The sequence below is a fragment of the Capricornis sumatraensis genome, chromosome 2, assembly GCF_032405125.1.
Source record: "Capricornis sumatraensis isolate serow.1 chromosome 2, serow.2, whole genome shotgun sequence".
Lineage (NCBI taxonomy): Eukaryota > Metazoa > Chordata > Mammalia > Artiodactyla > Bovidae > Capricornis > Capricornis sumatraensis.
Window position 1 is genome coordinate 103,175,443 of NC_091070.1, and position 27,904 is coordinate 103,203,346.

Below are 27,904 nucleotides of genomic sequence, written 5' to 3' on the forward strand. Positions count from 1 at the left end.
TCGTCCAAGGTAAGGCGTAGCAGCTGCACTTTGCTGGAGCAGCCATGAAGAGATACCCCACGTCCAAGGTAAGAGAAACCCAAGTAAGACGGTAGGTGTTGCAAGAGGGCATCAGAGGGCAGACACACTGAAACCATAATCACAGAAAACTAGTCAATCTAATCACACTAGGACCACAGGCTTGTCTAATTCAATGAAACTAAGCCATGCCTTGTGGGGTCACCCAAGACGGGCGGGTCATGGTGGAGAGGTCTGACAGAATGTGGTCCACTGGAAAAGGGAATGGCAAACCTCTTCAGTATTCTTGCCTTGAGAACCCCATGAACAGTAGGAAAAGGAAAAATGATAGGATACTGAAAGAGGAACTCCCCAGGTCAGTAGGTGCCCAATATGCTACTAGATCAGTGGAGAAATAACTCCAGAAAGGATGAAAGGATGGAGGCAAAGAAAAACCAATACCCAGTTGTGGATGTGACTGGTGATACAAGCAAGGTCTGATGCTGTAAAGAGCAATATTGCATAAGAACCTGGAATGTCAGGTCCGTGAATCAAGGCAAATTGGAAGTGGTCAAACAGGAGATGGCAAGAGTGAACGTTGACATTCTAGGAATCAGCGAACTAAAATGGACTGGAATGGGTGAATTTAACTCAGATGACCATTATATCTACTACTGTGGGCAGGAATCCCTCAGAAGAACTGGAGTAGCCATCATGGTCAGCAAAAGAGTCCGAAATGCAGTACTTGGATGCAGTCTCAAAAATGAAAGAATGATCTCTGTTTGTTTCCAAGGCAAACCATTCAATATCACAGTAATCCAAGTCTATGCCCCAACCAGTAAAGCTGAAGAAGCTGAAGTTGAACGGTTCTATGAAGACCTATAAGACCTTCTAGAACTAACACCCCCCCAAAATGTCCTTTTCATTATACGGGACTGGAATACAAAAGTAGGAAGTCAAGAAACACCTAGAATAACAGGCAAATTTGGCCTTGGAATACGGAATGAAGCAGGGCAAAGACTAATAGAGTTCTGCCAGCAGAATGCACTGGTCATAGCAAACACCCTCTTCCAACAACACAAGAGAAGACTCTACACATGGACATCACCAGATGGTCAACACCGAAATCAGATTGATTATATTCTTTGCAACCAAAGATGGAGACACTCTATACAGTCAGCAAAAACAAGACCGGGAGCTGACTGTGGCTCAGATCATGAACTCCTTATTACCAAATTCAGACTTAAATTGAAGAAAGTAGGGAAAACCACTAGACCATTCAGGTATGACCTAAATCAAATCCCTTATGATTATACAGTGGAAGTGAGAAATAGATTTAAGGGCCTAGAGCTGATAGATAGACTGCTTGATGAACCATGCACTGAGGTTCGTGACATTGTACAGGAGACAGGGATCAAGACCATCCCCATGGAAAAGAAATGCAAAAAAGCAAAATGGCTGTCTGGGGAGGCCTTACAAATAATTGTGAAAAGAAGAGAAGTGAAAAGCAAAGGAGAAAAGGAAAGATATAAGCATCTGAATGCAGGGTTCCAAAGAATAGCAAGAAGAGATAAGAAAGCCTTCCTTGGTGATCAATGCAAAGAAATAGAGGAAAACAACAGAATGGGAAAGACTAGAGATCTCTTCAAAAAAATTAGAGATACCAAGGGAACATTTCATGCAAAGATGGGCTCGATAAAGGACAGAAATGGTATGGACCTAACAGAAGCAGAAGATATTAAGAAGAAGTAGCAAGAATACACAGAAGCATTGTACAAAAAAGATCTTCATGACCAAGATAATCACTGTGGTGTGATCACTCTCCTAGAGCCAGACATCCTGGAACGTGAAGTCAAGTGGGCCTTAGAGAGTATCACTATGAACAAAGCTAGTGGAGGTGATGGAATTCCAGTGGAGCTATTTCAAATCCTGAAAGATGATGCTGTGAAAGTGCTGCACTCAATATGCCAGCAAATTTGGAAAACTCAGCAGAGGCCACAGGACTGTAAAAGGACTGGGATTTCTTTCCAATCCCAAAGAAAGGCAATGCCAAAGAATGCTCAAACTACCACACAATTGCACTCATCTCACATGCTAGTAAAATAATGGTCAAAATTCTCCAAGCCAGGCTTCAGCAATACATGAACCGTGAACTTCCTGATGTTCAAGCTGGTTTTAGAAAAGGCAGAGGAACCAGAGATCAAATTGCCAACATCCACTGGATCATGGAAAAAGCAAGAGAGTGCCAGAAAAACATCTATTTCTGCTTTATTGATTATGCCAAACCCTTTGACTGTGTGGATCACAATAAACTGTGGAAAATTCTGAAAGAGATGGGAATACCAGACCACCTGACCTGCCTCTTGAGAAACCTATATGCAGGTCAGGAAGCAACAGTTAGAACTGGGCATGGAACAACAGACTGGTTCCAACTAGGAAAAGGAGTACGTCAAGGCTGTATATTGTCACCCTGCTTATTTAACTTATATGCAGAGTACATCATGAGAAACGCTGGACTGGAAGAAGCACAAGCTGGAATCAAGATTGCCGGGAGAAATATCGATAACCTCAGATGTGCAGATGGCACCACCCTTATGGCAGAAAGGGAAGAGGAACTAAAAAGCCTCTTGATGAAAGTGAAAGAGGAGAGTGAAAAAGTTGGCTTAAAGCTCAACATTCAGGAAACGATGATCATGGCATCTGGTCCCATCACTTCATGGGAAATAGATGGGGAAACAGTGGAAACAGTGACAGACTTTATTTTTTTGGGCTCCAAATTCACTGCAGATGGTGATTGCAGCCATGAAATTAAAAGACGCCCAAAGATGCTTGGAAGAAAAGTTATGACCAACCTAGATAGCATATTGAAAAGCAGAGACATTACTTTTCCAACAAAGGTCCGTCTAGTCAAGGCTATGGTTTTTCCAGTGGTCATGTATGGATGTCAGAGTTGGACTGTGAAGAAAGCTGAGCGCCGAAGAATTGATGCTTTTGAACTGAGGTGTTGGAGTGGACTCTTGAGAGTCCCTTGGACTGCAAGAAGGTCCAACCAGTCCATCCTAAAGGAGATCAGTCTTAGGTGTCCATTGGAAGGACTGATGCTGAAACTCCAATACTTTGACCACCACATGTGAAGAGTTAACTCATTGGAAAAGACTCTGATGCTGGGACGGATTGGGGGCAGGAGGAGAAGGGGACGACAGAGGATGAGATGGCTGGATGGCATTACCGACTTGATGGATGTGAGTTTGAATGAACTCTGGGAGTTGGTGATGGACAGGGAGGCCTGGTGTGCTGCGATTCATGGGGTCGAAAAGAGTCAGACATGACTGTGTTACTGAACTGAACTGAACTGAATAATGAGCTATGCTGAGCATTTTTTCATGTGTTTGTGAGCCATCTGTATGTCTTCTTTGGAGAAATGTCTGTTTAAGTCTTTTTCCCACTTTTTGATTGGGTTGTTTGCTTTTCTGGCATTGAGTTGTATGAGCTGCTTGTATATTTTGGAAATTAATCCTTTGTCATTTGTTTCACTTGCTCTATTTTTTCCCATTCCGTGGGTTGACTTTTCACCTTGCTTATAGGTTTCTTTGCTGTGCAAAAGTTTTTAAGCTTAATCAGATCCCCCCTGTTTACTTTTGTTTTTATTTCCATTACACTAGAATGTGGGTCATAGAAGATCTTGCTTTGATTTATGTCATGTTCTGCCTATGGTTTCCTCTATGAGTTTTATAGTTTCTGGTCTTACATTTAGGTCTTTAATCCATTTTGAGTTTATCTTTGTGTATGCTGTTAGGAAGTGTTCTAATTCCATTCTTTTACATGCAGCTGTCCAGTTTTCCCAGCATCATTTATTGAAGAGACTGTCTTTGCCTCATTGTATATTCTTATATCCTTTATAAAAAATAAGATACCCATAGGAGCATTGGTTTATATCTGGGCTTTCTATCTTGTTCCGTTGGTCTATATTTCTGTTTTTGTGCCAGTACCATACTGTCTTGATGACTGTAGCTTTGTAGTGTAATCAGAAGTCAGGAAGGTTGATTCCTCCAGCTCCATTCTGCTTTCTTAGGACTGCTTTGGCTATTCGGCATTTTTTGTGTGTCCATATGAACTGTGAAATTTTTTGTTCTAGTTCTGTGATGAATGCCATTGGTAATTTGATAGGGACCACACTGAATCTGTAGATTGCAGTTTGGTAGTATAGTCATTTTCACAAAATCAATTTTTCCTACCCAGGAACATGGAATATCTCTCCATCTGTTTATGTCATCTTTGATTTCTTTCATTAGTGTCTCGTAATTTTCTCTGTACAGTTCTTTTGTCTCCTTAGGCAAGTTTATTCCTAGATATTTAATTCTTTTTGTTGCAATGGTGAATGGGATTGATTCCTTAATTTCTCTTTCTGATTTTTCATTGTTAGTACATAGAAATGCAAGTGATTTCTGAGTATTGATTTTGTATCCTGCAACTTTGCTAAATTCACTGATTAGCTCTAGTAATTTTCTGATACTATCTTTAGGGTTTTCTATGCACAGTATCATGTCATCTGCAAACAGTGAGAGCTTACTTCTTCTTTTCCAATCTGGATTCCTTTTATTTCTTTTTCTTCTCTCATTGCTGTAGCTCGGACTTCCAGAACTATGTTGAGTAATAGTGGTGAAAGTGGACACCCTTGTCTTGTTCCTGGTCTTAGGAGGATGCTTTTAGTTTTTCACCATTGAGAATAACATTTGCTGTAGGCTTATCATATATGGCCTTTACTATGTTGAGGTAAGTTCCTTCTATGCCCATTTTTTGAAGAGTTTTAAACATAAATGGGTGCTGAATTTTGTCAAAGTCTTTTTCTGCATCTATTGAGGTGATCATATGGTTTTTATCTTTTGATTTGTTAATATGGTGTATCACATTGATTGATTTGCATATACTGAAGAATCCTTGCATCCCTGGAATAATCCCAACTTGATCATGGTGTATGAAATTTTTGATGTGTTGCTGAACTCTATTTGCTAAACTTTTGTTGAGGATTTTTGCATCTATGTTCATCAGTGATATTGGCTTGTATTTTTCTTTTTTTGTGTTGTCTTTGGTTTTAGTATCGGGGTGATGGTAGCCTTGTAGAATGAGTTTGGAAGTGTTCTTTCCTCTTCAGTTTTTTGAAAGAGTTTTAGAAGGATAGGCCTTAGCTCTTCTCTAAATGTTTGATAGAATTCTCCTGTGAATCCATCTCGTCCTGGGCTTTTGTTTTTCGGGAGATTTTTGATCACAGATTCAGTTTCAGTGCTTGTAATTGGATTGTTCATAATTTCTGTTTCTTTCTGGTTCAGTCTTGGAAGATTGAACTTTTCTAAGACTCTGTCCATTTCTTCCAGGTTATCCATTTTATTGCCATATAGTTGATCATAATAGTCACTTATAATCCTTTGTATTTCTGCATTGTCTGTTGTAACCTCTCCTTTTTCATTTCTGATTTGTTGGTTGGATTCTTCTCTCTTTTGTTCTTGATGAGTCTGGCTAAAGTTTTGTCAATTTTGTTTACCTTTTCAAAGAACCAGCTTTTAGTTTTATTGATCTTTACTATTGTTTCTTTCATTTCTTTTTCATTTATTACTGTTTGGATCATTATGATTTCTTTCCTTCTACTAATTTTGAGGGGTTTTTGTTCTTTTTCCAGTTGTTTTAGGGGTAAAGTTAGGTTGTTTATTTGATGTTTTTCTTGTTTCTTGAGGTAGGATTGTATTGCTATAAAATTCCCTCTTAAAACTGCTTTTGCTGCATCCTGTAGGTTTTGAGTTGTGTTTTCATTGTCATTTGCTTCTAGAAATTTTTTGAGTTCCCTTTTGATTTCTTCAGTAACCTGTTGGTTATTTAGAAACATATTGTTTAATCTCCATGTGTTTGTGTTTCTTACAGTTTTTTCTTGTAATTGATATCTAGTCTTATAGCGCTGTGGTTGGAGAAGATGCGTGATACGATTTCAATTCTCTTAAATTTGCTGAGGTTTGGTTTGGGACCCAGGATGTGGTCTATCCTGGAGAATGTTCCTTGTGCACTTGAGAAGAAGTTGTATTCTTCTGTACTGGGATGGAATGTCCTGAAAATATCAATGAGACCCCATCTCATCTAATGTGTCATTTAAGACTTGTGTTTCCTTGTTAATTTTCTGTTTTGATGATCTGCCAATTGGTGTGGGTAGGGTGTTAAAGTCTCCTAGTATTATTGTGTTACTGTCAATTTCTCCTTTTATGTCTGTTAGTGTTTCTCTTATGAATTGAGGTGCTCCTGTGTTGGGTGCATGCTGCTGCTGCTGCTAAGTCGCTTCAGTCATGTCCGACTCTGTGCGACATCATAGATGGCAGCACACCAGGCTCCTCCATCCCTGGGATTCTCCAGGCAAGAACACTGGAGTGGGTCACCATTTCCTTCTCCAGTGCATGGAAATGAAATTGGAAAGTGAAGTCGCTCAGTCATGTTGGTGCATAGATGTTTACAATTGTTATGTCTTCCTCTTGGATTGATCCCTTGATCATTATGTAGTGTCCTTCCTTATCTCTTGTAATAGTCTTTATGTTAAGGTCTATTTTGTCTGATATGAGGATCACTACTCCAGCTTTCTTTTCTTTCCCATTGGCATGGAATATATTTTTCCATCCTCTCACTTTCAGTTTATATGTGTCTTGAGGTCTGAAGTGTGTTTCTTGTAGACAGCGTATGCGTATGGATCTTGTTTTTGTATCCATTCAGCTAGTCTGTGTCTTTTGGTTGGACCATTTAATCCATTTACATTTAAAGTAATTATTGATACATATGTTCCTATTGCCATTTTCTTAATTGTTTGGGGTTGATTTTGTAGATCTTTTTTCTTGTCTTGTATTTCTTGACTATATAAGTCCCTTTAACATTTGTTGTAAAGCTGGTTTTGTGGTACTGAATTCTTTTGACTTTTGCTTGTCTGAAAAGCTTTTTATTTCTCCATCCATTTTGAATGAGATCCTTGCTGGGTACAGTAATCTTGGTTGTAAAGTTTTCCTTTCAGTACTTTAAATATATCCTGCCATTCCCTTCTGGCCTGCAGAGTTTTTGCTGAAAGATCAACTGTTGAGCATATGAGCTTTCCCTTGTATGTTACTTGTTGCTTCTCCCTTGCTGCTTTAATGTTTTTTCTTTGTGTTTAGTTTTTATTAGTTGGATTAGTATATGTCTTGGCATGTTTCTCCTTGGGTTTATCCTGTATGGGACTCTTTGTGCCTCTTGCACTTGATTGACTATTTCCTTTTCCATGTTGGGGAAATTTCAAACTATAATATCTTTAAAAATTTTTTTATACCCTTTCTTTTTCTCTTCTTCTTCTGGAACCCCTATAATTCCAATATTGCTGCATTTGATATTGTCCCAGAGGTCTCTGAGACTGTTATCAGTTGTTTTCATTCTTCTTACTTTATTCTGCTCTTCAGAAGTTATTTCCACCACTTTGTCTTCCAGCTCACTGATTCGTTCTTCTGCTTCAGATATTCTGCTATTGATTCTTTCTAGAGTATTTTTAATTTCATTAGTTATGTTGTTTGTCTCTGTATGTTTATTCTTTAGTTCTTCTAGGTCTTTGTTAATTTATTCTTGCATTTTATCCATTTTGTGTTCAAGGTTTTTGAGCATCTTTACTCTCATTATTCTGAATACTTTTTCAGGTAGTTTGCATATTTCCTCTTCATTTGTTTGGACTAATGTGTTTCTAGTTTGTTCCTTCATTTGTGCAGTATTTCTCTGCCTTTTCATTATTTTTTTTAAACTTATTGTGTTTGAGGTCTCCTTTTCCCAGGCTTCAGGGTTGAATTCTTTCTTCTGATTGGTTTCTGCCCTCCTAAGTTTGGTCCAGTGGCTTGTGTAAGCTTGTAAAGGGTGAGATTTGTGCTTAGTTTTTGTTTGTTTTTGCTCTGATGGGTAAGGCTGAGTGAGGTGGTAATCCTGTCTGCTGATGATTGGGTTTGTATTTTTGTTTTATTTGTTGTTTAGAAGAGGCATCCTGCACAGGGTGCTAGTAGTGGATGGCGATGCTGGGTCTTGTAGTCAAGTGGTTTTCTTTGTGTGAGTTCTCACTATTTGATACTCCCTAAGATTAGCTCTCTGGTTGTCTAGAGTCTTGGAGTCAGTGCTCCCACTCCAAAAGCCCTGGGCTTGATTTCTGGTCAGGAACAAAGATTCCACAAGTGGTTTGTTATGGGATTAAGTGAGATTAAAACAAATATCCAAAAACGAGAAACCAAAGATGAACCCCGGACAAATGGCAATTACAAAATCAAGCAAATAATTAAAATAATAGAATATACAGATATACATATAGACCCATGAGCAAAGTGAAAACAGCCCACCAACAAAAGTAAAGTTCAGGAGATTGACCCAACAAACAAAGGAAATAAAAAAATATATTTACCAGTTAAGAACAAAACTAACTAAAGCATGAACTGGGAGACAAAACTAAAGCAAGGTGCCGATTGGGGAATAAAGCGATGAAAATTACACACCAAAATGCTGAGAGGAGAGGAAAGAAAGAATAGATATGCAAAGTTAAATAGAGGTAGATTAAGAAGATTTATATACATTAAAGATTAACTGCAAGGGGAAAAGAACAGTAGGAAAGACAAACAAAGGAATAAATGTAGAAAAAATACAATAGGTTTAAAAAAGTAAAATTATAAAGAAGAGAAAAGAAAGAAAAAAACAGAAGAAGGAAAAAAAAAAAAAAGGAAAACTCCACAGAACTGCAAAAGCCCAATGTAGAGGCAAAGGTTTATAATAGCAATTAAAAAAACAGTGACTGATTAAGAAAAAAGCTCAAAAGCTTAATTAGATTTCATAGTGCCAATAAAATCAACAACTACAACAGAGAGGAGTGGAAAGGGGAAAAAAATCCAAAGGGATCTACAGAGTAAGACAAAACATAAAAATAAATGTTTTTCTTGAGTCATTGCTGTCAGAGTCCTTTCCCTTACTGGGAGTGACAGTCCACCTCACCTCTCCAGGATGCCCTCCAACACTGTGCTGGTCTCTGGACCTGCTGTGAGGGAAGCTCAGATTCTAATCTGGTCCTCCTCCTGTATGTTCTTGCCTCCAATATCCACAGTTATTAGAACTACTGAATTTTCTTTTGTAGGAGCTCTCAATGACCATTTATATATTCCATAGACACAGAGTCTGCCTAGTTGATCATGTGGATTTAATCTGCAGCTAGTACAGCTGGTGGGAAGGTTTTGGGTCTTCTTCCTTAGCCACACTGCCCCTGGGTTTCAATTCTGGTTTTATTTCCACTTCTGCATGTGGGTCGTCCACTGGGCTTTGCTCCTGCGGCTTCCCTGGAGGACTTGGGTTTGCTCTGTGAGGGCCAGGTGTGGAGGAGGTGCAGCTGCTTGGGTCGCAGGGGTTCTGGCAGCACCAGGTCCTCAGGGGAGTTGGTGGCTAAGGGCATCAGGAACTGTAGTGCTCTAGGAGGGCTTGGCGCTCCATGGAGAAGGAAATGGCAGCCCACTCCAGTGTTATTGCCTGGAGAATCTCAGGGATGGGGGAGCCTGGTGGGCTGCCATCTATGGGGTTGCACAGAGTTGGACACGACTGAAGCGACTTAGCAGCAGTAGCAGGAGGGCATGGCTACCAGTACTGGCCAGTACGCTCCAGTATTCTTGCCTGGAGAACCCCTTCCCTGACAGAGAAGACTGGGTGACCACAGTTCACAGGGTCGCAAAGAGCTGGACACTACTGAAGTGACCCTGCACGCATAGATGCGAGACTGTTTTGCCTGTGGCAGCTCTGCCCCAATGAGAGTTGAGTGTTTAGGTGGCCCAGCTGCTTGGCCTGGGGGGACCCTGGCGGCGCAAAGTGTGCAGGGACACGGACTGCTTCTGCCGCATGAGTTATGACTCTATCAGAGTCTTTTTTCGAGCCTGTGTAGCTGGCAATCAGAAGGCCTCTTTGGCCAGTCTTTCTCTGTAGCTCCGCCCATTCAGGCACACAGAGGGACCCCCTGGATGCCCAGCCAGGGGGTCCCTGGGCATCCTACTCTTGTTCTGCACATCAGTCACTTAAAGGAGCAACCTGGGTGAGGTCCTACTCTGTAGTTCAGTGCGTCAGACGTTCAATGGGCCAGCCTCTCTGTTCTTAAGCTGCTGCCAGTGCTGACATGTGGGGAGAGAGGCTATGGTAATGGCTCCATCCCCTATGCATGACTCAGCAGTATCGCCTTGCTTCCATGGCCACCTAGCTTTCCTCCACAGGCATTTCTCATCACAGTCTCCTCCCTCGCCTCCCCCTGATCTGTCTCTCTGCAGTCAACAGCACCCCTCGCCCTGGGCTCACTCCACACTCCCCAGACTCCAGCTCCCAGCCTCGCTGCACCTTCCAGGGGACCCTCATCCCTGTCCAGGGTGTGTATGGCTGCAGCAAGGACTGTCTGATCTCATTCCACTTAGGCTGCCGCAGATCAGCCATTTCACTCTTAGCCTTAACTGTTTCTCCTCTAACTCAGGCAACTACCTGATGTGGGGATCGGACCCCTGCTTCAGTTCCCCCACCCACCGAGGGCAGGTCCAGTTCTACTAACACTCCTGGTTTCCCCCTTAGTTCCTTCATCCGACCAAGTTTTGTGTGGTTCTATATATTCTTTTCCTCTGGTCAGGTACTCCTGCCCACTCTCAGCTGGTGTTCTGCATGCATTTCTGTATGCTAAGGTGTATTCCTGGTGTATCCATGGAGAGAGATGTACTCCACGTTCTCTGCTATCTTCAGTCCTCTTTTTCTGTCCTTTATTGTGCCCATCCTTGCATGAAATGTTCCCTGATGGCTTTACTTTTCTTGAAGAGATCTCTAGCCTTTCCCATTCTATCGTTTTCCTTTATTTCTTTGCATAGTTCATTGAGAAGGCTTTCTGAGCTCTCCCTGTTGGTCTCTGGAACTGTGACTAATTGGGTATATCTTTCCTTTTCCCTCTTGCCTTTTTGCTTCTCTTCTTCCCTTAGCTATTTGTAAACCTCCTCAGAAAACTGCTTTGCTTTCTTGCATTTCTTTTTCTTGGCGATGATTTTGGTCACTGCCTCCTATACAAAGTTACAAACCTTCATGCATACCTCTTCAGACACTCTGTCTACCAGATCCAATTCCTTAAGTTTATCCATCACCTCCACCGTATAATCATAAGGGATTTTATTTAGGTCATACCTGAATAGCCTAATGATTTTCCCTACTTTCTTCAACTTAAGCTTGATTTTTGCAATAAGGTGCTCACGATCTGAGCCACAGTCAGCCCCAGGTCTTGTTTTTGCTGGTTGTTAAAGTTTCTTCATCTTTGGCTGGAAAGAACATAATCAATCTGATTTCAGAATTGGCTATAGGGTGATGTCCACTTGTATAGTTGTCTCTTGTGTTGTTGAAAAAGGATATTTGCTTAACAAAACTCTGTTGGCCTTTGCCCTGCTTCAATTTGTATTCCAATTGCCTGTTGTTCTAGGTATCTCTTGACTTCCTACTTTTGCATTCCAATCCCCTATGATGAAAAGGAGCTTTGGTGTTCTAGAAGGTCTTGTGGGTTTCAATAGAACTAGTCAGCTTCAACTTCTTCAGCACTAGTGGTTGGGGCATAGACTTGGATTACTGTGATGTTGAGTGGTTTACCTTGGAAACAAAGCAAGATCATTCTGTCGTTTTTGATATCTGAGGTTTTTGCATATTTTGTCATTTTTTGGATATCTGAGATTGCACCCAAGTATTGCATTTCAGATTCTTCTGTTGACTATGAGGGCTACTCCATTTCTTCTAAGGGATTTATTGCCACAGTAGTAGATACAATGGTCATCTGAATTAAACTCACCCATTCTAATCAATTTTAATTCACTAATTCTTAAGATATTGATGTTCACTCTTGCCCTCTCCTGTTTGACCACATCCAATTTACCTTGATTCATGGACCCAACATTCCAGGTTCCTGTGCAATATTGTTCTTTACAGCATCGGACTTTACTTTCACCAACAGACACATCCACAACTGAGCATCACTTCCACTTTGACTCAGCTGCTTCAGTCTTTCTGGAGCTATTAGTAATTGCCCTCTGGTCTTCTCCAGTAGCATGTTGGATACCTTCTGACCTATGGGGCTCATATCCTGGTGTCATACCTTTTTGCCTTTTTATACAGTTCATAGGGTTCTCGTGGCAGGAATACTGGAGTGATTCCTTCCTCCAGTGGACCATGTTTTGTCAGAATTCTTCACTGTGACTCATCAGGCTTGGGCGGCCCCGCATGGCATGGCTCCATTGAGTTATGCAAGCCCCTTTAGTATGACAAGACTGTGACCCATGAAGTGGGGATATGTGTGTGCTCAGTCACGTCCAACTCTTTGCCACCCCATGGCCTATAGCCCTCCAGGCTCCTCTCTCCATGGAATTTTCAAGGCAAGAATACTGGAACAAGTTGCCATTTCCTACTCTAGGGGATATTCCTGACCCAGGGATCATGCCTGTGAATCTTGCATTATACATATATCCATTAAAGTTACCCTTCCTGGCCAGTTGGTGATAGGAAATGTCCCTCCCAGGAATCATTACTAATATTTATTATAGTAATAGCTATAAGTTTTAAAACATTTATCATTGGTCCAATTCTGTGCTAAATGAGCTCTTATATGCATTTTTGCAATTTTAATCCTCACAGTAATTTTAGGAGCACTAGATCTATTTGTTCTATTGGTAAGAAAACTGTGATTTCTTGTATAAAGAGAGCATAGCAACTACTGACTGCAGCCTGGATTTTTGGGCCCCAGATCCTAAGCTACCACTCACCCACACTGCATAAACTCTAGTCTCTCCTTGTTGAGATCCTCACGAGACCAATGCCCATCAACTCTGTGGACAGTTTCCTATCATCCCACTGGGACACCAGTGATAGCATCAGCTCTGCTCTCATCCCCACTCTCATCTCCCCAGCCAGTCTTGCCTCCAAAGCTCAAGGAATGAGTCTGTCATAATGTAGGTCAGCCCAAGGTGTCTTTTAGCTCCCTTCCGCTGGTCCTTAACTTCTGCACAATGGGACCCTGCCATCCCCACTCGCCAACCTAACCCACCAGGCTAATCGCCTTGTGCTTCCTGAACACATAAAGCTTATTCCAACTTTGGGTCTGTGCGTGGACACTTCCCTTGCCAGGAATATTCTTCATCCACTTTTTCCATAGCTAGTTCCTCTTGTCACTCAGCTTAAATATTTCCTTCTCAGAGAGGCCTTCTCAACCACTCTTGTAGGAGCTTGTCAGCCACTCCAGCACATCATCCCAGTTGTCATCTCTGCCTTACACTGATCGGTATCTGACCGTTTTCTTTTTCTTTTCTTTTTATATTGTTCTGCCTTCACTACAATGTAAGTATCAAAGGCCGGAAGCTTTGTCCATATCTTTCACCACAAAGTCTAGAATAGCACCTGGCCCGTGTTGGGCCCTCAATAATTACTTATTGGGTGAATACTGCTCCATTCCTTCCCCCTTCTCCTAGAATGAGACGACAACCGTCTTAACATAGATGATCTCCGGACAGCAGATAACCTGGAGGTTTTCCTAGCATTCTCTATGTTGCTCCTCCTGCTGTGGAACTCCAGCAGCCTGGAGTGAGCAGACCCCCTCACCTCTGTAGGTCAGCAGGGCTTCATCCAGGAACTCGGCTGCCTTCCGGAAATGCTGGGAGATATCCACCTCAGGAAAATCATCCACCTCCACACCCAGGTACTGGATCTCCAGGCCGGTGTAGAATTCAGGCCCCGTGTAGACACCAGTGCCATGAGCAGCATTCAGGATGTGAGTAATTCCCAGCCTCTTCAGCCTCCCCTTGTTCACAGCCACACTCCTAAAGAGAAAGAAGCAGGGACTTTTTTTCTTTTTTTTTTTGCCAGCATCAGAACTAGAAAAGTACCTTACCACTGAGATTGGGAGCCTGCTTCAGCAGGGTCAGGAGAGCCCAGCTGGGTGAATACCACTTCCCCTGCTCCACAGTATGTCTGAGGCTCACTGCAAATATTGTTATAAAAATGGATCAGTGACCTAGCTCTAGCAAGAGAGAGAAGAGAGGGAGAGCTGGGCAGGGGAGGACAGGAGAAAGAGGAGAACAGGGCTGATGTGCAAGGAAACAACTGATTGACCCAGAAAGCTCTAGGCTAAAATTCCATGACTTCAGGATGGACATTTATCAAGACACAAAAGTGGCAGTCAAAAATAATTATAAAATTAAGTATGTTTCATGATGTGGCATGCTATATTTTTCAAAGTGCTTTCATATGCACTATTTTAATTTATCCTAATAATAAACTTCAGAAGTAGAATAACTATTCTTATTCCTATCTGAAGATTGTAAAAATGAATCAACTGTGTTTTAGGACTTGTTCCTAAGAAAAGACTCTGAACAAGAACTGGAGGTCAGGACCACTGTCCACCCAGAGCAGAAGCGGTGGAGCAGCCAGAAGTTGTCGGAGTTCCAATCAGAAAGACTGGCGGACAGACTTCGACAGGAGCCAGAGCTGTGCTGAGGCGTTGGTGGCCAGGGAGTGGGGCGAGCCGCTCTACAAGTCCGAGTATGTTGAGATGGCATCTGAGAACAAAGTTAATCGCCAGTCTGTACCGCGTGGCAGTCAGAACATTGTTCTCAATGGCAAGACCATTGTGATGAATGACTGTATTATCCGAGGGGGTGTGACAAGTGTAAGAGTTGGACGTCATTGTGGTGTGAAAAGTCGGGGTGTCCTAAGGCTACCATTCAAGAAATTCAGCAAAGGTTGCATTTCTTCCTTTACGTATTGGGGACCACACCTTTATTGAGGAAGACTGTGTGGTCAGCGCAGCTCATATTGGCTCTTATGTTCACATTGGCAGGAATTGTGTGGCTGGGTGCTGGTGTGTATTGAAAGGCTCTTGAAAAATTCTTGACAACACAGTATTACCCCCAGAAACTGTGGTCCCACCACTCACCGTCTTCTCAGGCTGCCCAGGACTCTTCTCAGGGGAGCTTCCAGAATGTACCCAGGAGCTGATGACTGGCATCACCAAGAGCGACTACCAACAGTTTTTGCCCTTGACACAGGTCTAATGTCTCTGCCTTGTGTCTTGAATTCGATTGAACTCTAAGATGAACTTGGGGACAAAGTGAACCAGAGAGCACCTACAAGGAGCTCTTGTGTCTTTGACACCTCCCACACTCTTTTTTTGCTTGTTTGTTTCATTCTTTAGAATTTCTCAATCCTCCCAGGCTCTAAGCTCTTAAGACATTAATAACAGAATGACTGGAGGGTTGTCTCCAAATGCTGTGCTTAAACCGTATCTGTTCATGTCACTCTGTACCATGATGTGGGGAGCATAGACTCATCTGTTTCCAGCACTCCTATGCTTTGGCCTGCGGGCAGCTGGTGGAGCAGGGCTCTCTGTCCCAGCGGGGAGGTTGTGTGCAGCCCGTGGACATGAGCTGCCACAGTGAGCACCACTCACAGGGGTCACTGTTGGCTTCCCTGCTGCTCGTGCAATTGGCCAGTTGCCACATCTGCTTGTCATTTGCAAAAAAGAAAAGTGTTTGGCACTTTTCAGCACCCAGGTTCCTCTTGGCTACTAAAACTTGCAGGGAGGGTGGTTAGTATTTCTCTTCTTTCCAAAATGACCTGATCATCTTAATTAGGGGTGAATAATTAAAGACTTTCTAGCCTTCTATTCTAGGGCCTTGGCTTTCATTAAAAGGGGGGCCCTTAGCATCCAGATTTTGTTTTTGTAAAGTCCCATGTTTGAGTCTCACATGTGGATGGACTAGACCGGACTAGACCCCTTGTCTCATGGTGTGTAGGGGCAGCAGTGCATGCCTTATTTCACTGGAGATGTAGCATTTGTGACACTTGCTCTCTGGCCTGGAACCATTCAGACCATCCTGCATTTGCCATAAATCTCACAGTTCAGACCGAAATATCAATACTTGGGCCCAATCTCATATGTACATGGGGATCTCTTAAAATCACTCTGGGGGCCTGGAGTCCCGAGGAGTAGACAGAGTTGCCAGTGCTGTCCTTATCTTCTGGGTAATGGCACAGTCTCCCCATTATGCTCTAGTAGGAAGACTTAGACGTGAAGGCCTGAGAAGGCTGGCCTGGCTTGATGCTCTGGCTACTAGATGCTCTAGCGCTGCTGCGAATGGGGTAGACAGTTCAGCCCCAAAGGTTAGGATCTTGCAGCAGCTGTCTTGCCTTAATATCTGGTCTGGGGTTTGCAAAAAGAACTGTGTGTAGTCACCTCTGCTGCTGCTGCTGCTGCTGCTGCTGCTAAGTCGCTTCAGTCGTGCCTGACTCTGTGCGACCCCATAGACTAGTTCAATGTAAAACTGCTTTCTGGTTTATCATTTTTTATGTTTGTACATTAAAGGAGTGACACATGAAACAAACAAACAGCAAAAGAACTCGAGTTTGGGATCCCTGGTTCAGAGTTCTCTTTACTGCCGTGGAATAGGCGGAGCTTAGTTTGAAGCGCTTCTGCACACAGGGTCGCCCGAGAAGAAGCAGAGGCCTCAGCTGGGGGTTTCTCAAGATGCCCAGAGTCTCTGTCCATCACTGTGTCAATGTTTCTGGGTCTATGGAACTAACTAGGGACCACTTGGGACTTGGTGCCCAACTCTGGGAATCAGGTTCTGGGCAACATATTATACCATGCTGGAGGATAAGACCCAGTGTCCAAAGCTATTTTCCCTATTGCCTGCTTTCGGGGCCCCAAGTTCCCTCCCTTATATTAGGAAAAGATCTCATTAAGAAGCCAGTAGATCAGCAAAAATGTTTTCATAAATCAGCCTTTTGTTACCAGTTATGTACTGGCAAGACCATGATGAAGGAATAAGATGTGAGTGAGTTGTTTGGGGTTTTGTTCTGGATACCACTGATAAACTTTTGAAAAACAACATTTTGTTTTCTGATTATAAAAACAAATGTTTGCTGTAGGATATCTATACAATTCAGAAGACATCTAAAGAAGAAAATGAAAATCACTTATAGAACCACCTCCCACCAAGAAGTATTGTGAAATTTTTATCACATTTGTTTCTAACTTGTTGTCTATGCAAAAGCACTTGTGCACACACACACACACATACACACTATATAAATTAGTATCATATCGTATATACAGGTTTTGTAACCTATCTATCCTGTTAATATATTGTGGATATTTTCATAAGTTAGTAAATACACATAAAATCAATATTGTCAGTGGCTCCAAGTGCCCCATTATATGGTTGTAACGGATGTCATGGAACGATGGTAATAGTGAGGTGTGTGCTATTGGCAAGGCTCTGGGCAGGAAGGGAGGCCCAGACGGGGGACCTGGGGCAGCGGGGAAGGCTGTGAATGAGAGCCCTGTCAGGAGGTTGGAGGATAAACAACCATACCAGCTTTTTTGCCTGGGAATCCCTGTGTGCAGGTGGGTGGGCTGGGTCTTTCTCCAAGGTGGGGGCTGGAAAAATGCTCAGGCAGCATCCACTTGCTGGATGGAGCTATAGGGGCCATTGGTCCAAGTTGGGGGAGTTTCATCTCTGTTGGGAACTACCCAGAGGCGTAGGACAAAGGCTCATGACCATCCGGCCATCAGACTCACTTCTCTGCTATGAAGACGTTGGGCCAGACCTCATCCACCTCATTCCAGGGAGCCTCTTGGCGGTCTTGGGCCAAGGCCCGCTGGAGGTCCAGGATGCAGGGAGTGTTGTACAGGCTGGTGTCATCCATCTTCTCCCTGACACGGTTGTACAGGTCCTCCACCAGCAACTGCTCGGCAGACTCCAGCATGCCTGGACACTCTGCCTTGACTCTGACCCCACGCGGCTTGAGTTCTAGGGGGAGAAGCAGCATTCTCATCAAAGAGAAAGAACACCACGACCCTCTCTGCTCCTTGGGAGAATCCACTCTTGGTCCGTTTTCTGCCAGGACTCTGTGTATGGGCTGAATCTGATCTGCCAGGAAGGACTTAACAGGGATCAGCAGTAGCATAGATGTACTGGGGTGGGAGAAGGGATGTCAGTTTCCCTCATTTCCTCCCATATTTCTGTAGAACTGGCTGACAGTTTCTTAAACCACTGTCCTGAAGTAGCTAGTATATGTCCGATTTATACTTGTAAAACCCATAATGAAACAAAATCGATGCTTAGATGCATTTACCAGATGAATGCATGACATTCTTTAGTGACATAATTCATTCCATTAGTTTGACTCCATTATGTACAGAGGGCAAATAACTGGGAAAAGTAAAATTTTCAGCAGTCACTTTTGCTAGATCATGTTCTAATACACCTTTATTTTACTTATTTCATTTATTGTCTGAATGCATTACTTGGGCACAATCTCAAAAATGACAGAATGATCTCTGTTCATTTCCAAGGCAAACCATTCAATATCACAGTAATCCAAGTCTATGCCCCAACCAGTAATGCTGAAGAAGCTGAAGTTGAATGATTCTATGAAGAGTTACAAGACCTTCTAGAACTAACACCCCAAAATGATGTCCTTTTCATCATATGGGACTGAAATGTAAAAGTAGGAAGTCAAGAGATACCTGGAGTAACAGATAAATTTCACCTTGAAGTACAAAATGAAGCAGGGCAAAGGCTAACAGAGTTTTGCCAAGAGAATACACTGGTCATAGCAAACACTCTCTTCCAACAACACAAGAGAAGATTCTACATATGGACATTACCAGATGGTCAATACCAAAATCAGATTGATTATGTTCTTTGCAGCCGAAGATGGAAAAGCTCTATACAGTCAGCAAAAAAAAGACTGGGAGCTGACTGTGGCTCAGATCATGAAATTCATGAACTGCTTATTGCCAAATTCAGATTTAAATTGAAGAAAGTAGGGAAAACCGCTAGGTCATTCAGGTATGACCTAAATCAAATCCCTTACAGTGGAAGTGACAAATAAACTCAAGGGATTCGATCTGATAGAGTGCCTGAACAACTATGGATGGAGGTTTGTGACATTGTACCATCCCCAGGAAAAAGAAATGCAAAAAAGGCAAAATGCTTGTCTAGGGAGCTATTTCTTTTCACAAATAGCTGTGAAAAGAAGAGAAGCCAAAAGCAAAGGAGAAAAGGAAAGATATACCCATCTGAATGCAGAGTTCCAAAGAAGAGCAAGGAGAGATAAGACAGCCTTCCTCAGTGATCAGTGCACAGAAATAGAGGAAAACAATAGAATGGGAAAGACTAGAGATCGCTGCAAGAAAATTAGAGCTACCAAGGGAACATCTCGTGCAAAGATGGGCTCGATAAAGGACAGAAATGGTATGGACCTAACAGAAACAGAAGACATTAAGAAGAGGTGGCAAGAATACACAGAAGAATTGTACAAAAAAGATCTTCATGACCCAGATAACCATGATGATGTGATCACTCACCTAGAGCCAGACATCCTGGAACGTGAAGTCAAGTGGGCCTTAGAAAGCATCACTACGAACAAAGCTAGTGGAGGTGATGGACTTCCAGTAGAGCTATTTCAAATCCTAAAAGATGATACTGTGAAAGTGCTGTACTCAATATGCCAGCAAATATGGAAAACTCAGCAGTGGCCACAGGACTGGAAAAGATCCGTTTTCATTCCAGTCCCAAAGAAAGGCAATGCCAAAGAGTGTTCAGACTACTGCACAATTGCAGTCATCTCCAACACTAGCAAAATAAAGCTCAAAGTTCTCCAAGCCAGGCTCCAGCAGTACATGAACTGTGAATTTCCAGATGTTCAAGCTGGTTTTAGAAAAGGCAGAGGAACCAGAGATCAAATTGCCGACATCCGTTGGCTCATCAAAAAAGCAAGAGAGTTCCAGAAAAACAACTACTTCTGCTTTATTGGCTACACTAAAGCCTTTGACTGTGTGGATCACAACAAACTGCGGAAAATTCTTAAAGAGATGGGAATACCAGACCACCTTACCTGACTCCTGAGAAATCTGTATGCAGGTCAAGAAGCAACAGTTAGAACTGGACATGGGACAACAGACTGGTTCCAAATTGGGAAAGGAGGACATCAAGACTGTATATTGTCACCCTGCTTATTTAACTTATATGCAGAGTACATCATGCAAAATGCTGGATTGGATGAAGCACAAGTTGGAATCAATATTGCTGGGAGAAATATAAAAAATCTCAGATACACAGATGATACCACCCTAAAGGCAGAAAGTGAAGAGGAACTAAAAAGCCTCTTGATGAAAGTGAAAGAGGAGAGTGAAAAAGTTGGCTTAAAACTCAACATTCAGAAAACAAAAATCATGGCATCTGGTTCCATCACTTCATGGGAAATAGATGGGGAAACAGTGGAAACATGAGAGACTTTATTTGGGGGCTCCAAAATCACTGCAGATGGTGTCTGCAGCCATGAAATTAAAAGATGCTCGCTCCTTGGAAGAAAAGCTATGACAAACCTAGATAGCATATTAAAAAGCAGAGCCATTACTTTGCCCACAAAGTGCATATAGTCAAAGTTATGGTCTTTCCAGTAGTTATGTATGGATGTGAGAGTTGGACTATAAAGAAAGCTGATCATGGAGGAATCGATGCTTCTGAACTGTGGTGTTGGAGAAGACTCTTTGAGAGTCCCTTGGACTGCAAGGAGATCCAACCAGTCCATCCTAAAGGAGACCAGTCCTGGGTGTTCATTGGAAGGACTGATGCTGAAGCTGAAACTCCAGTACTTTGGCCATCTGATGCAAAGTACTGACCCATTGGAAAAGACCCTGATATTGGGAAAGATTGAAGACAGGAGGAGAAGGGACTGACAGAGGATGAGATGGTTGGATGGCATCACCAGCTCAATGGACATGAGTTTGAGCAAGCTCTGGGTGTTGGTGATGAACAGGGAAGCCTGGCATGCTGCAGTCCATGGGGTTGCAGAGTCAGACATGACTGAGCAACTGAACTGAACTGACTGCCTCTCTAGAGTATAGGCACCTGTGATCCTCAACCTCCCAGCTCTATGACAGGTGGGAAAACTGCAATGAGCCTTAATGCCAGTCACAAGATAGCATGCAGGATCTTTTTGACAACAGCCCAGAAAAGCTCAAATTTCAAATGAATTCCCTCTTGAGTGAAACTTTATCTTCTCCTTCCAATGTATTTTCTTCCAAATTATCAAATATAGAGGAAAATAAGATCTTTCATTTCTCTAAGAATGTATCAGTTCTGTTCAGTCACTCAGTCATGTCTGACTCTGTGACACCATGGACTGCAGCACCCAAGCCTCCTCGGTGCTGCAGTCCATGGGGTCCATCACCTGTCCATCACCAACTCCCAGAGTTTACTCATACTTATGTCCATTGAGTTAGTGATGCCATCCAATCATCTCATTCTCTGTCAGCCCCTTCTCCTGTCTTCAATCTTTCCCAGCATCAGGGTCTTTTCCAATGAGTCAGCTCTTTGCAGCAGTTGATCGAAGTATTGGCGTTTCAGCTTCAGCGTCAGTCCTTCTAATGAATATTCAGGACTGATTTCCTTTAGGATGGACTGGTTGGATCTTCTTGCAGCCCTAAGGACTCTCGAGAGTCTTCTCCAACACCACAGTTCAAAAGCATCAATTCTTTAGCACTCAGCTTTCTTTATAGTCCAACTCTCACATCCATACATGACTATTGAAAAATCATAGCTTTGACTAGACAGAACTTTGTTGGCAAAGTAATGTCTCTGATTTTTAATATGCTGTCGAGGTTGATCATAACTTCTCCCAAGGAGTAAGTGTCTTAATTTCACGGCTGCAGTCACCATCTGCAGTGATTTTGGAGCTCAAAAATATAAAATCTGTCACTGTTTCCACATCTATTTGCCATGAACTGATGGGACCAGATGCCATGATCTTCGTTTTCTGAATGTTGAGTTTTAAGACAACTTTTTCACTCTCCTCTTTCACTTTCATCAAGAGGCTCTTTAGTTCTTCTTCACTTTCTGCCATAAGGGTGGTGTCATCTGCATATTGAGGTTATTGATATTTTCCCCGGCAATCTTGATTCCAGCTTGTGCTTCTTCCAGCCCAGTGTTTCTCATGATGTACTCTGCGTAGAAGTTAAATAAGCAGGTGACAATATACAGCCTTGATATACTCCTTTCCTGATTTGGAGCCGGTCTGTTGTTCCATGTCCAGTTCTAACTGTTGCTTTTTTGACCTGCATACAGATTTCTCAGGAGTCAGGTAAGGTGGTCTGGTATTCCCATCTCTTTAAGAATTTTCCGCAGTTTGTTGTGATCCACACAGTCAAAGGCTTTAGTGTAGCCAATAAAGCAGAAGTAGTTGTTTTTCTGGAACTCTCTTGCTTTTTTGATGAGCCAACAGATGTTGGCAATTTGATCTCTGGTTCCTCTGCCTTTTCTAAAACCAGCTTGAACATCTGGAAGTTGACAATTCACGTATTGTTGAAGCCTGGCTTGGAGAATTTTGAGCTTTACTTTACTAGTATGGGAGAGGACTGCAATTGTGTGGTAGTATGGGCATCCCTTAGTATTGCCTTTCTTTGGGATTGGAATGAAAACTGACCTTTTCCAGTCCTGTGGCCACTGCTGAGTTTTCCAAATTTGCTGGCATATTGAGTGTAGCACTCACAGCATCATCTTTTAGGATTTGAAATAGCTCAATGGAATTCCATCACCTCCACTAGTTTTGTTTGTAATGTTGCTCCTAAGGCCCACTTGACTTCCAATTCCAGGATGTCTGGGTCTAGGTGAGTGATCACACCATTGTGATTATCTGGGTCATGAAGATCTTTTTTGTACAGTTCTTCTGTGTATTCTTGCTACCTCTTCTTAATATCTTCTGCTTCTGTTAGGTCCATACCATTCTGTCCTTTATCGAGCCCATTTTTGCATGAAATGTTCCCTTGGTATCTCTAATTCTCTTGAAGAGCTCTCTAGTCTTTTCCATTCTATTGTTTTCCTCTATTTCTTTGCATTGATTACTGGGGAAGGCTTTCTTATGTCTCCTTGTTATTCTTTGGAACTCTGCATTCAGATGGGTATATTTTTCCTTTTCTCCTTTGCTTTCCCTTCTTTTCACAGCAATTTGTAAGGCCTCCTGAGACAGCCATTTTGCCTTTTTTGCATTTCTTTTTCTTGGAGGTGGTCTTGATCCCTGTCTCCTGTACAATGTCACGAACCTCTGTCCGTAGTTTATCAGGCACTCTATCAGATCTAGTCCCTTAAATCTGTTTCTCACTTCCACTGTATAATCGTAAGGGATTTGATTTAGGTCATACCTGAATGGTCTAGTTACCAAGGAGAAGGAAAAAGGAGGTAAGTAGGAAACGGGTGTCCTCCATGTTGGTCATAACCTCTCGCCAGCACCACCTCCTCTCCATGGGTGAAATGTGGGTGAAGAGTGCAGCCACATTTGGCCAATAGATGTGGCCTTGCTCTTCATGGAATGTGTAAACTGGGCTTGCTGCTCAAGTTCTGTTGATCCAGGAGATCAGAGTTCTGCTGAGGGCTGAGTGCTTCATTTCCCTAAAGCTTCCCTTTTCTCTCCTCCCTCATTTCTGCACCACCTGATGGGCCCCACATCCATTCACAGGTCTCAGCTCTAAATGTTCTTTGATCTCTGTTTCAAAAGCAGAAAGAAGGAAACCTCTGCAATCCCAGTGTTCTATTTTGTTTTAAAATAGATGAAGTGTTCCTATTTTCTCCACCACTTGGGCTCTCCTGGGGTCTTAAATGGCAAATGTGAAAGCCTCTCTCTTTCCTTCCTTCTAAGTAGAAGTAAGATTTCTACTTAGATATTTTTACTGCACTGAGAAAAAGACTCCCCATTGCCTCATTAAAACATACAGCTAGGCCTTCCCTCAGCTATTTACACAGCAGGGTGTTGTTTTGAGTTCTTTCCCCTCCTGTTTAAAACAAATGTCCCAGTCCCTTACCCACTGGGCACTTTCCCTAGGTTTCTAGTCCACACCTCAGCCACGTCAGTTCCTCCCGCTTATTTCTATTCCTGGAGGTGTCTTCAGAAGACAGTTAAGCCCAGACAATCCTCTGCACTCTCTCAGATGTGTGGCATATGCAGACTTCCCTGAAATGGGAAGGTTCTTCCACACCCATTTTTACCTCTCTAGTCATTACTGAGTAGGGCAATGTTTTGAAAGATCACTTGGTACATTTTCCTTTTTTCTGTAATTTATTCTTTGCTTCTTCTTCCACCACCCATCAGCCACTGAGACTCCTGAAGCTTAGACTTAATGCCTAGATATGATCCAGGATTGAAAAAAAAGTGCACTGCTCATTTTCAGGTCTCAGTATAAACGTTGAATGTCCCTAGAACCCCATAGACCTGACAGTGAAGCTTTCAAAGAGAGCACATGGTTTTCTCACTACCCCTAAAAGTGGACTCTTACTCACACACGAAGCCTGGAGACTGGAGCAGAAAGGGAAGCGCAGAGCACAGATGATGCAGGAGGGGCTGCTGGGGATATTCCTAACCACTCAGGAGGGACAAAGGACTTCCAGAGTTAGAGTGGTGCTGTGAGAAGTTTAGAAAGAACTAGGCTGGGGTCAAGACACCTTGGCCAGGGCTTCTCTGGAGGCTCAGTGGTACACAATCCTCCTGCCAGTGCAGGAGACATGGGTTCGACCCCTGGTCCGGGAAGATCCCATATGCTGAGGAGCAACTAAGCTCATACACTACAGCTATGAAGCCTGTGCGCCAGGGAACTGCAGCTTTTGAAGCCTGAGCACCCTAGAGCCTATGCTCCGCAACAAGAGAAACCACTGCGGTGAGAAGCCCTCACACTGCAGCGAAGGGTTTCCACCACTCGCCACAACGAGAGAAAAGCCGGGGCAACAGCAAAGACCTAGCACAGCCAAAGATGAATAAATAAAAAATTGAAATGCACCTTGGCCTGACTGGGAGTGAGGTAATAGCAACCCTGCTGCTGCTAAGTCACTTCAGTCATGTCTGACTCTGTGCGACCCCATAGACGGCAGCCTACCAGGCTCGCCCGTCCCTGGGACTCTCCAGGCAAGAACACTGGAGTGGGTTGCCATTTTCTTCTCCAATGCATGAAAGTGAAAAGTGAAAGTGAAGTCGCTCAGTCGTGTCCGACCCTTAGCGACCCCATAGACTGCAGCCCACCAGGCTCCTCCGTCCATGGGATTTTCCAGGCAAGAGTACTGGAGTGGGTTGCCATTGCCTTCTCCAAATAGCAACCCTAGGAAGGGACTCCCCTTCCTGGGATTCCCAGACCAACAAGCAACATCAGGTAAAGTATCTCATTCCTCACCAAGTGTACAGGAGATCCAGAGGTTCTCAGAGACCCAAAGGGTCTAGGGCCTAAGAAGACCTGGGGTTACATGGAAAAGGAGTAGTACGTTTGGTTCTCATCACTAGGGAAGTGATCCTGGCCACCAGCTGTGGATGCCAGATTAGGCTCAAGGCCAGGTGGGTGCTGTGTCATTAATAGCATTGCCTTACCTCACTATCCCCATCAGAAGTGAGAGAGACACCAAAGGCAAAGGCATGAGAAGGGACAGGAATGACATTGTGAAAGATCATTGCCCAAATTTCCATCCAATCTGGATGAGTATCCTTGAATGAAATATTGTATGGATTCTGCTCTAAAATTTCCTGTATAAATATTAACATCTCTTTCCATTCCATCTTTTTTTTTTAAACCTCCTCCCCATTCATACTTCAGTGTGAAAACTGTCTTTAATCTCTGGTGGATATGCAGGTTTAAATATAGACATGCCCTTGAACAGAACTCTGTGGATGCTCCCAGCCATTTTGGGGGCTCTCAGGTCTGCATCTGTAGCATAACCAGGACCCCCGAGTTTAACTGAAAAACTGGATTAGAGGCCCTAGTGGCAGACTGGAGTTACCTCCCTGGCTGTTGACTAGAGAACTGTTCACCCTGAGACATAATAATTTCCACTCTGTTCCATGAAGGTTGATGAGGAGGGGTTGGAGGAACTGCCTTCTTTGAACCTGCTCCTCTTAATGGGATGGAAATCACGTGAGAAACACATGGCATCTTCCAATAAGCCCCTTCTGAGGGTCTCCAGAGGACCCGTGGACCCTCCCACCTGGCATCTGATGGCATCACCTTCATTGATGATCTGTTTAGCTGCAACAGCCGAGGAGAGGTGAATGGGATCCATGAAAATGCTTTCTGTCTCTGCATCTGAGACCACTGAGTACCTGAAAGAAGAGGATATCATGTGAGATGACTTAGGAGAGTATCTGAATGGAAGGCCATCTTTTTAGACAAGAAACCTAGATCCAGTTATAGCCATGAGTGGCGGTAAAGGGATTAAGAATGCAGAGCACTGGGGATGCTACGGCTTAGCCACCTACTTATTTTTAGACCGGAATTGATGCCTTGATATTTGATGACGTGGTAGTCTGGGTTGTGGAGGGAAGAGACTGGGGAGAACTGACTCTAACGTGTGCTTTCTCTGTGTGTTCCTACCCTCGGACGCACTGCTGCTCCCTTCTTCTTTTCCTGTCCCTGCTTCTCTGGTACCATTACTATCCGATGTCCCTACCTGCGCTTCCGCCAGGGTTCTGCTAGATTGTTGGGCTGGGTAGGCTGCCAGCACTCCCTCCATGCACCGTATCTTCTCCTGCTTAAAGGGCATGGGCTGATGAAGTAGGGCTGGCACAGCACCAAGGGAAGTGTGAAGACGTGATAAACTGCACAGTCCTGATTCTGAATACAAGAAGTCCAGGCTCATCCTAAGTCCAGGGAAGCAATAGAGTCACTTAGGTAAATGTTAGTTCTCTGGAAAGAATTTAGCAGAGGTGTCCAAAGGGATCTTTGAGGAATATGGTGAATGAAGGGAAGAAACAAGGCTTAGGACCATATAGTAGTGGGTCCCTGGAGAAGATGACAACCCACTCCAGTATTCTTGGCCAGAAAATCCCATGGACAGAGGAGCCTGGTGGGCAACAGTCCATGGGGTCACACATACATGCATAGTGGTGGGTTCCCTCCTCCCTGATGGGTTCTTCTCTTTCCAGGTGTCATGGTGAGCTTTGGGACTTTTTCACTTAGTTTTCCCTTTCCTTTATATCTACAGAGGATTTTTTTTTAAAGAGAGAAGGCTTAATGGATACCATTTTCCCACAAAAATTCCATCATGCCTCATTTGTTTTATAGTCAAACCCTCCCTATACCTCACCCCCTAGCAATTCCAATCTGTTTTCTGTCCCTAAGTGTGGCCTTTTTCAGAAGGTAAAGTAGTCTTTTTGATACGGTTTATTTCACTTAGCAAAATGAATCTGAGTCATCTAATCTATTGCAATAATAGAATAATAATAATAGAGTCAATAATTTGTTCCTTATTGCTGAATAATATTTCCTTTCTTAGGCACTGCAGGCTATTGCAGCCATCACTGTCACATGCCTGAGTGAAGACTGTGTATTACTGCTGAGGTGGTGATACTTTGGATACTGGTTTTCTTCCTCAATCTGCCTGCTACTATTTACTTTTCAGAATCCTCAAACAGTTGCTGTATCCTTCTGTCCAGGTTTTATAAGGGCAATCCATGGGAGAGTCTGGGTGGAGGGTGTGTTTGCCATCTTTTCCAGAACTGGAAACTTGTACTTTATCTTTTTGATTTTAAAAGTCTGAAGTCAATATGTTTCCTGACCCTTATCAGTTCAGTTCAGTTTAGTCACTCAGTCGTGTCAGACTCTTTGCGACCCCATGAATCGCAGCACGCCAGGCCTCCCTCTCCATCACCAACTCCTGGAGTTCACTCAGACTCATGTCTATCGAGTCAGTGATGCCATCCAGCCATCTCATCCGCGGTCGAACCCTTCTCCTCCTGCCCCCAATCCCTCCCAGCATCAGAGTCTTTTCCAATGAGTCAACTCTTCACATGAGGTGGCCAAAGTACTGGAGTTTCAGCTTTA

The 27,904-nt window shown here is 43.1% G+C and overlaps 1 protein-coding gene and 1 pseudogene across 1 annotated transcript in view; one reads left to right on the forward strand and one right to left on the reverse strand.

Moving 5' to 3' along the window:
• Window positions 1-26,177, reverse strand: part of STYXL2 (serine/threonine/tyrosine interacting like 2) — a 42,415-nt gene extending 16,238 nt beyond the window's left edge. The window contains exons 1-3 of the mRNA XM_068993600.1: window positions 26,090-26,177; window positions 17,627-17,858; window positions 13,648-13,865 (exon numbers count right to left, since the gene is read on the reverse strand). Of these exons, the coding sequence (XP_068849701.1) occupies window positions 13,648-13,865; window positions 17,627-17,858; window positions 26,090-26,144 (505 nt within the window). The 5' untranslated portion in view covers window positions 26,145-26,177. The remainder of the gene's footprint in view (window positions 1-13,647; window positions 13,866-17,626; window positions 17,859-26,089) is intronic.
• Window positions 14,183-15,098, forward strand: LOC138073513 (dynactin subunit 5-like; annotated as a pseudogene).
• Window positions 26,178-27,904: the final 1,727 nt, after the last annotated feature.